At 36.8% G+C, this 12,524-nt stretch overlaps 1 protein-coding gene across 1 annotated transcript; it reads right to left on the reverse strand.

The window, feature by feature from the left end:
- Nucleotides 1-531: 531 nt before the first annotated feature.
- On the reverse strand, nucleotides 532-12,139 carry LOC307151666 (mucin-5B-like; the record flags this gene model as incomplete). The annotated part of the gene is made up of 21 exons (XM_079859783.1): nucleotides 532-588; nucleotides 680-1,170; nucleotides 1,529-1,657; nucleotides 1,831-1,987; nucleotides 2,697-2,936; nucleotides 3,040-3,216; nucleotides 4,751-4,855; nucleotides 6,268-6,372; nucleotides 6,583-6,686; nucleotides 7,832-7,999; nucleotides 8,673-8,807; nucleotides 9,009-9,078; nucleotides 9,314-9,421; nucleotides 9,613-9,751; nucleotides 9,837-9,954; nucleotides 10,418-10,543; nucleotides 10,704-10,914; nucleotides 11,156-11,241; nucleotides 11,325-11,412; nucleotides 11,797-11,911; nucleotides 12,030-12,139. The coding sequence occupies 21 exons, from the start codon at nucleotides 12,137-12,139 to the stop codon at nucleotides 532-534; spliced, it is 3,039 nt and encodes a 1,012-aa protein (XP_079715909.1).
- Nucleotides 12,140-12,524: the final 385 nt, after the last annotated feature.

Raw genomic sequence — 12,524 nt, forward strand, 5'->3', positions numbered from 1 at the left:
CATGTGGTGGTGGTGGTGGTGGTGGTGGTGGTGGTGGTGTTTCCGTTGTTGTAGATGGTGATGTTACAGTCGTAGTGGTAGTAGGTATTGTAGGAGTTGTGGTTGTGACCGTAGAGGTAGTGGTAGACGTTTCTGTTGTTGTAGATGGTGGTGTTACAGTAGTAGTAGATGGTGTTTCTGTTGTTGTAGATGGTGGTGTTACAGTAGTAGTAGTAGTAGTAGGTATTGTAGGAGTTGTGGTCGTCACTGTAATAGTTGTAGAGGTAGCAGTGGATGTTTCTGTTGTTGTAGATGGTGATGTTACAGTAGTAGTTGTTGTTCCAGTGCAACACACACGTATTAGATGATTATTGCATATTTTAGGGTAATTTTCTTTGTTTGAACAGAAGAGTCCGAAAGATGTATTGCACGACACTATTTGATCGTGCATCCAGTTCTCGCCTGTGATGTTTTCATTGTTATAATTTGTCATGCATTCAATTTCAGATGGATTCTCACAGGATATATAATGCAAATTCCACAATGTACTGATTAATTCAATTTCCTTTCCTCTGGGACTTGGGTCAGGTTGGCTGTTGTCAATCCATTCTGACCAATTACAAGCATGTGGTGGTGGTGGTGGTGGTGGTGGTGGTGGTGGTGGTGGTGGTGTTTCCGTTGTTGTAGATGGTGATGTTACAGTCGTAGTGGTAGTAGGTATTGTAGGAGTTGTGGTTGTGACCGTAGAGGTAGTGGTAGATGTTCCTGTTGTTGTAGATGGTGGTGTTACAGTAGTTGTAGATGGTGGTGTTACAGTAGTAGAAGTAGTAGTAGGTATTGTAGGAGTTGTGGTTGTGACCGTAGAGGTAGTGGTAGATGTTTCTGTTGTTGTAGATGGTGGTGTTACAGTAGTAGTAGATGGTGTTTCTGTTGTTGTAGATGGTGGTGTTACAGTAGTAGTAGTAGTAGTAGTAGGTATTGTAGGAGTTGTGGTTGTTTCAAAACAATTAATAATGTTTATTGCCCCGTTTTCCATACATATGGAACATGTATCATTCCTGTATGTGGTGGTGTACACTCGTGATCCAGCAGGGAATGTTTTATTGTTATAGGTACAGTTACATTGTTTAACACAAGTCATGGTTTCATCCAATAGATATGGAGTGTCTGGAGGGCACTGAGGAAAACATCCTGGGCAAATAATTAAAATATAGAAGGAAGAGACAAAGAAAATTGTTATTATTTGCCTTGTCAGTCCATCACCAGTGAAAAATATAGGTAAGAAATCGCATTTGATTTAGTACGTTTTGGTGTGTAATGTTCAAATTATGGAAATATAATTGGTGTAACATTTTTTCATGAAACAAGATTCATCCACTGAATCTTGAGAGTTACAGCAAATTGTAAATGTAAATAAATACACAATAGGGTCCTTAAAATACAATTTGATGGTAACAAGTTAAACATAAGCAAATTAATCTCTGTTAGCCTTCATGAAGCCTACAAACTTTTGGACAGTCTTAAGTATTAAAAAAAGATTACGGCTAACCTTCAAGGGGAGGAATTTGATCAGAGCAGGTTCCTAACGGGTTTTTGCAGGTTTTCTGGCAGGGCGGTCCACAGGTGTTATAGTGCCACTCACATTCCCCCGGAGGGTTGTAGTAGTCACAGAATAAAGCTGCATGAACAACCAATTTGGTCAGTACAATGAAAACATTTATAGTAGAGGAGAAATCATAGAAGTTTATTTAAATTTGTAGAACAGTACAATAAACAAACACTTACATATAATGTGTTGTTGATATTTAAAAGTAAAATATTTGCGGACATTTTAGAAATATCAGGACTCACGGCAAAAGTCTGGCCTCCTCCATGCTACACAAACTCCTTTTTTACGGCATTCAGCAGCATAAGCTGCCACTGCAGTACAGAGACAATCACAGTCACCTCCGCTGTCACATGCGCAGGTGTCTGTTTTGCAGTCTTCATAATATTGGTTAGAGTCCACCTAGGAACAGAGAGACAGAACATTTCACAGCTTCTACCATATTCCTGTTAATGTCAGAACTTTAAAATATTTTTGCTTTATTTTCTTTCCCATGGTTACTGTTAGTAGATATACTGTATTAAGTTGAATTAACTTAAAATTAATAAGTTAATATAATTTTAATACGTTAAATATAATTAATATAAAATATTAAAGGGATAGTTCATAATTTACCCTCATGCCATTCCCAATGACTATGACTTTCTTTCTTCTGCAGAATAAAAGATTTTTACTGTTTTCAGAAAAAGTTTTTACTGTACTTTTACTGTACTTACTGTACCATACTTTTACTGTATGACCGGTAATTAGAATGAGTAAATTATTACATTTTCCTTTTTGGTTAAACTATCGCTTTAAAAATTTTAAATTATTTTTATTTCTATTTATATATTTATTTAACCAAGTATGGTGAAAGATTTCAAATAATCTCTCATGTATAAACAAAAAGATAAAAGTGGAAGACAAAAATTTGACTTGTTTTTGTTCCAAGTTTTTGAAGGTAAAGTGTAATATCTGTGCCACTAGTGTCACCAAACAGTATTGTAAAAATATGGATTTTAAATAGGTTCCCCAAAAACTGTCTGCCATTGGTCAGTTCAAAATATGTGAACATCAAAAAATTACACATGACATGTAACAACTGTATAAAATTGTTTATACTATTACTTACAAGAGAATGGCACTCTTCAAAGACATCACTTCTTATGATGCTACATCGTTTTTCAGCCCAGACACTCCGATGTGAATGCTCTGCACAAAGATCTATCACGTTTGTCACATCTGGGCAGCTGGGATCCACCTTCCAGCTATTACCAAATCCCTCTGAATCTGTCACCACTTCTCCATTGCGCTTCATAAAGTCATTGTTCGCATTGCCATCAAAGTTTCCACACAGTCCACACACCTTGTCCTGTCATAGAGATCATGTGAATGTTTAGGTGAGTAGTTGAACAAAGGGCAGAGTATTTGTATGTGTTTGTGTCTGAATGGGTGTACCTTTAAGGAATACATACCTTTAATTTAGGATTGAGTTGAAGCATTAGACTTGTTTTATTGTCCCAGATTAAATTGAAAAGATCTTTGACCTCTGTGACAATATATATCCCAGCAGAATGGATTTTATATTCGTAATCAGTGTCATTGTTTTTAACAATTTTGACTCCATCCTCGGATAAATGTATCTCATTGATCTAAATTTGGAATTGCAAGAAAAATAAATATTATATTCATCATTGTTAAAATAAGAAAAATTCGAGAAGCAAAGTGAAGAAGCCGATTGGGCATTGAAACCGCACGTCATAGTTGCAGGTGTGCGAGTACCAGTGTGCAGCAGAGGGATCTTTGTTTGCGAAGTGGATGCGCTGTTCCTACCCAAGTTGGTGTTGCTGCTTATAAAACCAAAGGAGAAAGATCGCTAAAATCTGCAGAGATATATCCAACGAGCTTGGAGTAAATTGTAAGCTGAATTCGTTTAAGGACAGCTGTGAAAAACCACAATGTGTTCATCAACTTTGACCATGTTCACACAGCAGCAGAATCGGTTGTCTGTCCTGTATTTAAGTCCTTAATACAGTTACGTTCACACACAGAATGATTATTTTAATCATCAAGCGGTGTGACTCAAATGCTCCACTCTCCACCCAGATATAAAACCTGCTGTCGGTTGATGAAGATTTGACAGATTAACTTGCGGCTCAATTGGTCTCTTGACGTGTTAATGGTTTTAATGGTGTTAATGTAACGCAGGCCAGCTAGAGAGAGCTGTGCAGGTAAACCTCACTCCCCTAGCCTCAAAAGGAGCACTAGCGACTGATCCTTGTTAGCAGGGCGAGTAGGACCGGAGGGGTTACATTGGAGCCATTACACGTATGGAAGTGAAGTTTAAGGGGGTGAGCGTGATAGAGGCCAGCTAGCGAAAGCTGTGCAGATAAACCTCACTACCCTGGCCTCAAGAGACGCACTAGTGACTGATGCTCTTTATCGTTGTTTGCAGGCCCACCTCCCATTCCAGGGACACAGGTTCGAATCCCACTCGGAGCGGGGCGAGTAGGACCGGAGGGGTTATAACAAGACTTTTCCAGTTTTATGTACGTCACCATCTTTGATATTACTTTGGTTACTCCTCACTGTGGTTACTGGTTAGAGAATACGGGCTTGACTCCTTTTGCACATTCATACAGACAGTATTCAAGACACTACTGTAAGTTTTAGTGAACAGGACTTATCGAGGCTCGCACTTGTAAGTAAATGTGGTTATCAATCCCAAAATGGATTGCTTTTTCAATCCTCTTCATATCTGGTTATTAAGCTAAACATATCTGAACTAAGCACTGAGTATAAGCAAAATGAATTAAGAAGATCAATTCGTTGTCTGAAGATCTCCAATAGATTGCATCATTGATCAAGAATCACATGTTTTGAGTTATTTCATGTGCTCTCTCCACAGTTGATTGAAGCCTTTTTTTCATGTTTGGGCTGATTGAGGCTGAGTATAACTTGACAGTCATATTGCTGCAGGATTTGAAAAGGGAGTATCAAAATATTCTACATAACTCCAATATATGTAATTGGATAGGCTATCTTTCTCTTGTGACATTATTGCAAGATCACAGATGTCTACAGATTTTAGATTTGAATTCAAATGTATACATTACTGTTATTATTGCTGAGTGTTGCACACTCTAACTACATTCATGCTTTGTTTGAGCTATGAAATAAACTCACCCCAAAGAAGAGACTGATTGACTTGCAGAGGGTGCTGGTGGTCTCACAGAATTTGTTCTCCGTGACAAGGCGGAAGGTGGGAGTCTGGCCCATAATGCAATCATCCTAGAGGGGTTACACACAGTAACATGTCAGGCAGTGAAAAAGTTGACATAGAGGAGTAAATTCACTAAACAGGTGTGATACTTTTGCAAGTTAAAATATGTTTACTGCATTTCTTGACTTTTTCATTTATCTTTTTCTAAGAAAATAAGGTAATACTTTTTAAAAAGTGCTTGTCTCAGAATGGATATTGATTTCTTCAGTTCAAAATAACGAGGAACATTATGTAATGTAGTGAAGTACTGAACAACTTAGTAACTGTCCACCACTGAGGGACACAGAAAAGGAAAAACATACACTGGCTAAGATTTGTTCGCAGTCTTTGTGGAAGGAGTATCTTTTTCCATCAAATGTCTTGAAATGACCTTCACCATAGACGGTACAGGTTCCGTAGCATGGCTTTTCTGTGCAAGTCCACATTCCGTTTGTGCATGTGCTGAAATAAAGAAAATATATTAACATGAATGACGTGAAACTGTCAAACACGTCTGTCTAGCGTGCGTTTACAAAAGTAGAAAAAGAAAAACACGCTCTGTGTAAAAGGCCGTCTGTCCACTAAAGTGCTTTTTTCGGTTATACTTAATCTTAATGCCATGTAGTTACTTTTTACTCAAATTATCTACATGTACTTACTATAGAGCTATGGTTAGGTTTAGGGTTAGTTACTTGTAATTATGCATATTTACTGTTGCATTATTATTATGCATACTTACTATAGTAAGTATATGTAGTGATGTGTAACTACGTCACCTTAAAATAAAGGGTTACCTTTTTTCCTGAGGTTAGCGTATTTTTTCAATTGTTTTCAATAGTATTACTACATATACGCTTAGGACTGCACATGTGCATTGACTGGTTTTTCGCAGCCTGAAATATTCACATTTTTAATGTTATTTGAGCATATGAAACAACGTTCAGGGGACAGGTCATGTCAGATTTTGTTGCTGATTTGAAATTTTTCATTTAACTGCGAGTGTTAGAAGAAGTTTTTGAGATTTTAGGATTTCCCCATTTTTTTAAAAGGATTTAAAATAGACAGGACATGATCTTGGATGCTGAAATAGCTGCCCAGAAGTGTTGCAAATATGGCCACCAGGTGAACAGACTTTACTTGAAAAGGAACTGTCTGTCTTGACTGCACTTATTTCACTCTTCCAAACGTCTACTATCAACTACTTTCAAGGCGAGGCGAGATGGATCTCAAACGATCCTATAGTTTTTGACCATGTCACATCTTTTGACACGATGCAGATTTTAAAATGGGAAGACGATCTCAACGTCATTTATTATATTCAACAAACATCTATGTTAACATCTTAGAAAATGCAGTTCAGTGTTTCATAATCCTTTAATATAACAATATAAAAAATGGGTTATCTAAATGATGATTGGGTGTCTGGCTCACCAGGTGTTACAGTCCTGCTGAACTTGGTCTCCAGGTGAATAGGTGAATCCATTGTGGGTACATGTACATTTTTCCCTCTCCACACACCCACCTTCGCCATCAGCCAGAAGGCCGTCTGGACACATACACCCTGATTCACACCCTGTGCTCACCTATAGGCAAAACAAACCAAGAAGGACCAGGATTAGTACAATATCATGTTCACTGCAAGATTTATTATTTCATGTTATCAATGCTCTATAAAAAATACTTAATAAAAAAACATAATTATTTTCATCCTGTTATTCATTTATTCTCATCCATTCATTCATCCATTCTAACTCACACAATTGTTGGGGTCTTGTTTCTCACATGTCCTCTGACACTCCGCTCCTTTGTGCCCTTGTTCATAATTTGAGCAGTTGAAGAAAACCATTGGAGCATCACAGTCTAAAACAACAGGCACATGGATGAGGAGCAGAAAACTTGCACACATCATACCAGTGTTGCTGTATCTCAGTGACGTCTCAAGATTTTAATTTGGCAGGTGGTACTGCAGAAGAGGTGTTTGTGGCTCACCTTTTCTGGAGCAGTGTAATTTGCCATAGTTGCATATGCTGTAATATAACAAAACCATCAAGATCCATCAAGAGTTACTATATTATATATTTATCAATAAAGAATTGTGTTAGTATTCTATTTTTACCATTTAACACCATTACTGTAGATTATTCCTGATGGCTCTATGACCTTGTTGCCAATGTAACAAGGACACTGGTCAGCGTGTACACAGCTGCCGGCTTCATTAAGGTATGTGTCCTCAGGACACACACAGCCGTCTACAGGTGTGAAGGACCCTTGGCAGGTGTTATCATGTACACTGAGAGAACGGCAGGTGCTTCCACAGCTGGTCACTCCGTAAGAGTACTTCATGTTTCCTGGACACTTCAAAATCATGTCTATATAGCAAGAGACAAACAGAGGCTAATTTGAAACAGAGTACACATATAAATATTTGTTTGAATGTGTACTTTATAAAGTTCTCACCACAGGGTTCTGAATCCATCCAGCCCTGGAGAATGACTCCTTTGGCAGCACATGCGTGGGCATAGTTGGACACGGCCGCACACATACACTTCTTAATATCTGCACACTTGCAGGTGTCATAGACGCACCACTGCAAAGGATGAAACCCCAATTGAGAAAGAGGGCTCTTTAAATTTGTATATCATATTTCATGTACCGTATCATTTTGTGTAAAAAGACTCACTTCGTAGTAAATCTTAGGACATATTTCTGAATGACATGATGAAAACACTCCATTTGGGTTTGTGAGACGGGAACACCAGTCTATAGCTATTTTCTCTGAATGGAAAAAAAAAACACTCTAGATTTTAACCCTGACAACAATGAATAGGTCATTGCTCTCTACTATCCCAAATAAAATCATATAAAAGAAAAATAATAAAAAGCAAAGAAAAAATAAAAGAATCTTTTGCATACTACAACACAGCCTTTATCCTATGATTATTCTTATATTCTCTCAAATTCCTGTTAGCAGTGCAAGTTGAATTAACGTTTATAAAACTGAGTACCTGTCTCCGAATGCATGCTACAGGGGTTGTCAACTGTGTTTTCAAGATTTTCACAACTGTATTGGGTTTTCTTCCAGAAGTTGACAAATGGTGTTGATGTGTCCTCTGACAAACCCAATCCTGTTATAAAGTCATCTTTTTGGATGTCATTATAGTTGCCACACAGACCTAAAAACAGCAAGGTGTGGAATTAAAAGGAAGTTAAAGAGACATAATCATAAAATACACTTATTAACTGTGTCTATATGATAACAAGTCCTTTCTTAAAGGTGCTGTCTGTAAGAATGACAGCTAGTGGTCGAAATAGGTACTGCAGTACAAATTCAAAATATCAGAGATTTGATTCCCCCGCCACTTCCTCCTCAGACTCGCCGCTCACACAGGTTACCAGTTTGAGGACACGCAACAGGAACGAGACTGTAAGTTAATGAGTTGATTTATCCGGGCTTTTTGGGTTTTGTGGAATCTGCAATCTCTGACCAAGTTTGTTTGCTAGTTTCCAAAGCTGCAATATGCTGTGTATCCTGCCAACTGGCATCCCGGGGTGTCGAAATACTATTGGGTGAACTGGCAGTGGACAATATCACACAGACCAAAACAAAAACTGACTGACAACATGGAAAGTGTAAAATAATAAGTAAACGAACTGGCTGTAGAAGTGTTTTTCAGAGAAACGAGTATGTGAACCTAGCATGTTTCCTAAATATCTAAAAACATATTATGGTATTTTTATGCTTTAGTAGAGTAAAAAAGTTACATACAGCACCTTTAAAATATGGGTGCAGTGGCTGGGGTCATTACAAGCAAAATGACAAAATGATTTGCTGTCTGCTTTACTAACCACTCATTTTCCTTTTCTTTTCAGTGCTGGCTACAATATACAACTGCATGACTGGAGCCAACTGGATCTCTAGACGAAGACTCTTCATATCAGCAATAATGAAGGAGGAAGAGGGCTGGAAGATGCTCACAGGACCTGGGACAACAAAATGTGTGGTTAAACAGAACTTCTAGGCAGCAGTGCCTTTTGTTAATGCTAATATAATTACAGGATTTATACATTTGTAAAAGAAAGGAAAAGCCTTCCATTTAAAAAAAAAAAAAAAAGCATTTAATTATGTTTAATTTTAATGTCAAATGCTTATAATAGAACAATTCTCCATTTTGGACAACCCACCTTTGGTAGCAGGAAGCTTAAATGGGCTGCTTCCATTCAGTGTCACAAATCCACGGGAGGAAAAACGAATCTGTTTTATATGCAAAAAAACAAAATATGTTATGTAATTGCATCTTAAAGGATTATGCAGTTTTTTTAAAGTCCACAAGTAAAACGTTAGTGAAGTATGCTGTAAGTAAACTAAAAGCAAGTGTGCCATTCTGAACAAAGACAATATTCGCTGCTGCAGATGGTTATTTTAAAGTTTGAATGAAGAAATCATGCAACAGTCGTTAAAAAAAAGGAAAAATAAACCTTGTACTTACAGTGGTCCCCGAGATGACAAGGGTCACTGAATTTAGACATGTGTCTTTTCGGGTCAGATCACAGTTTGCCAGATTTCCCACGACAGCAATATCACTGTCATTAGAGTGCTGGAATAAAAAAGGACTGTAAGTACCTCCAAATTATATTGTATGTATTGTATTCAGGGGCATGGCAACCTTTATAATGCACCCACTTTCCTGATTCTTATATACTAAACCATGTGAATAAAAGTACAAGTGAAGACTTTCTTTGATCTCGCCCTGACAGAAAATATCTGTGGATCATCTGATATCCTGACCTTAGTGAGGATGTAGTCACAGTTCCCGCTGAAGGTGAAGCTCTTTCCATCATAAGTGGTGACGTGAGACCCTCCCACAACAGAGCAGATTCCGGGACATTCCAGGTATGTACAGGTCCAGTGTCCCGCGGCACACTCACTGACACAGAATGGCAGGAGTGTTAGCATGAGGAAATGTATGAAGGAATTTAAATATAACTAAAATATTTCAGTTCAAATGTTACCATTTTTTACAAGCTTGTTGGTAAGAGTCTCCTGGTTGATATACTGTGCCATCGTGATCACATGGGCACTGGTTCACAGGAACACAGCCATTTTGTCCAATGCCATCTTCCACGGTGCCTTTACAAAAAGAAAGCCAGACAATTGCGCAAGTGTGTTTTCTTGGGCATCAGATGTATTTTTTGAGAGCTGATGAGTTCATTTAGAGTCTGTACATGCTGGCATTCATTGATTATACAATACCGTTCAACAGTCCGGGGTCAGTAAGATTATTCAGCATGGATTTATTAAATTAATAAAAAAAATGACATTAAAGACATTTATAATGTCATAAAATATTTATATTACAAATAAATGCTGTTCTTTTGAACTTGCTATTTATCAAAGAATACAAAAAAAGTAATTGTAACAATATTTTACAATATTATTGTTTTACTGTATTTTTAGTTAAAAATGCAGCCTTGGTGAGCATAAGAAACTTCTTTCAAAAACATTTAAAAATCTTACTGACCCAAAACGTTTAAATAGAAGAATATTTAAAAACAAAAATCAACAAATAAAAAATTAAATTGTAAATTGTTACCTTCAGGGCAGAAACAGCCGTCCACACAGTGTTCTTTACACATTAGACCTGCGTTTGGATCTTTGCAGGTGTTCTTGCACGGACTTCCACACTCCATGTATTGCATGTTTAGAGGACATGACTTTGCTGCTCCACAGAAGAACATATGAAAACATAACAAAATTGTTCCTCTAGATAATTGTGTAACATTTGTTATAAGAAAAAAATTATTTCATTCTTGAGTGAACTGTTCCCTTAAGTTACATATTTATCATAACTAATTTCATCTTCCAGAAATGCTACTCACGGCAGAGCTGCTCTGTCCTCCATGTTCCTGGTTTTCCTCCAGCATGTGTGCACTGTCGTGAAATCTCCGTGAGTGTGTTGCAGAGACAGTCGTGATTGCCGTAACATCGACACAGGTCGTTCACACAGGCTTTTTCAAATGAACCCATGTCCATCACATTGTAACAGTCGCTAAACCCTGGACTGCTGAGATACTGCTGGCAAACGCTTGTCTGGGACAAAAAAATCAGAAAACACTTGTAATTTAAAATAACATCTCTTTTTTTATCTTATACACTTAGAAAAAATTATCAGAAAATATCAGTGAATATTAGTACCAATATTCCAATTAGTAATTGATAAACAATTAAAAAATAAATATTCATTGTTTACACTTTATGTAAACAATCAATGCAAACTTCACAGCTCCAAAATCTGTTAAAATAATAGCAACAACTTTTTGTATCATAATACCTGGTTTTCGCACTGATCATTAGGAGGAATTATGATGTCCTCACAAGATTCAAGATTCAACACTTTCCATTCGGCCACATTAAAACCTATACGAATTAAATGTTTGGATGTCATATATTAAAATATGATTCGATAAATTATTTTTGATTTCATCAAAATTAGGTTTTACCATTGTCAACTGAATCATCAGTCTTGTTGCCATTGAAGTTTCCACAAAGTCCACAGGTCTTGCCTAGATACTTTTCTGAAAGTTCAATCTAGGGAACATCATATTGTAAGATTTATGATTATTGGATGGTCAGGCCTTATTTGTCTGTGTCACAAATATAGGTAACACTTAAATTTCCATAGTTCACTTTATACATTACCATAAGTAACTTTAAAAATGTCCCCCAACAGATATTACACTGACTATATAAGTAACTTTTCAAGGACAAGTCAACTTATTCTATTAAACCTAACCTAACCCTAATCATAACTTAACACTGAGTCTACTTATACTCTAATGAGAGTTAGTTGACATGTAGTTGTAAAGTTACTTAAAGTTAGTAGAATGTATAAAGTGGACTATGGAAATCAAGTGTAACCCAAATATAATACTAAGTACAGTAGCTGTATATATGAACAGAGAAAAAGCATACCAATAAAGATTGGTCCTTCTCCCAAAATACAGTCACTCCATTTTTGTTAGAGATCTTAACATTTGATGTGCTCAGCTCAACAGTAATTCCACTCTTATAGGTTGAATTATACAACCTGATAGAGAAAGAAGAAAAAAGCAACATTCAACATAAGAAAGCAACATCTTTGTTTTTAGATTTTAGACTACAAGACAACTGGATGCAGTATTAAGTTTAGATTAAAAACAACTCACACTTCGTTGTCCATGATGATGTCGTTGTTAGTGAGTTTAATGACTGTGCCCTGCAGATTTATTGTGATTTTGCTGAAAGTGATTGAGTTATTCACAGTCTCTCTTTGCATCTTAATGTTAAAATCAGAATTATCCAGGCCGTTACACAACCCAGCCAGAATGTAGTTGCACGTGTCTGGCACTTGAAAGAAATGACCATCAAATGTCTTAAAGTGGAAATTTCCCCATGTACTGCAGATCGTGGACTGATGATCAGGATTCGGTTCATCTAAACCAAGAGGGAAAGTTCATAAATGTGTGATCTATACTGAAAACTAAACCAACATTGAAAAAGGCTGTTTCAGTGTTGTACATTTTTTGAAGGACTGCATACCTTCAGTCGTGATTCTTATGTCAGGGAACACTAAAAATAGAAGACAAAAAAGAATATCATTAAACAGTCGTATAAAGAATTCAGTCTATATATATATATATATATATATATATATATATATA

The sequence above is a fragment of the Squalius cephalus genome (assembly GCF_949319135.1).
Source record: "Squalius cephalus genome assembly, chromosome: 23".
In the NCBI taxonomy this organism is placed as follows: domain Eukaryota; kingdom Metazoa; phylum Chordata; class Actinopteri; order Cypriniformes; family Leuciscidae; genus Squalius; species Squalius cephalus.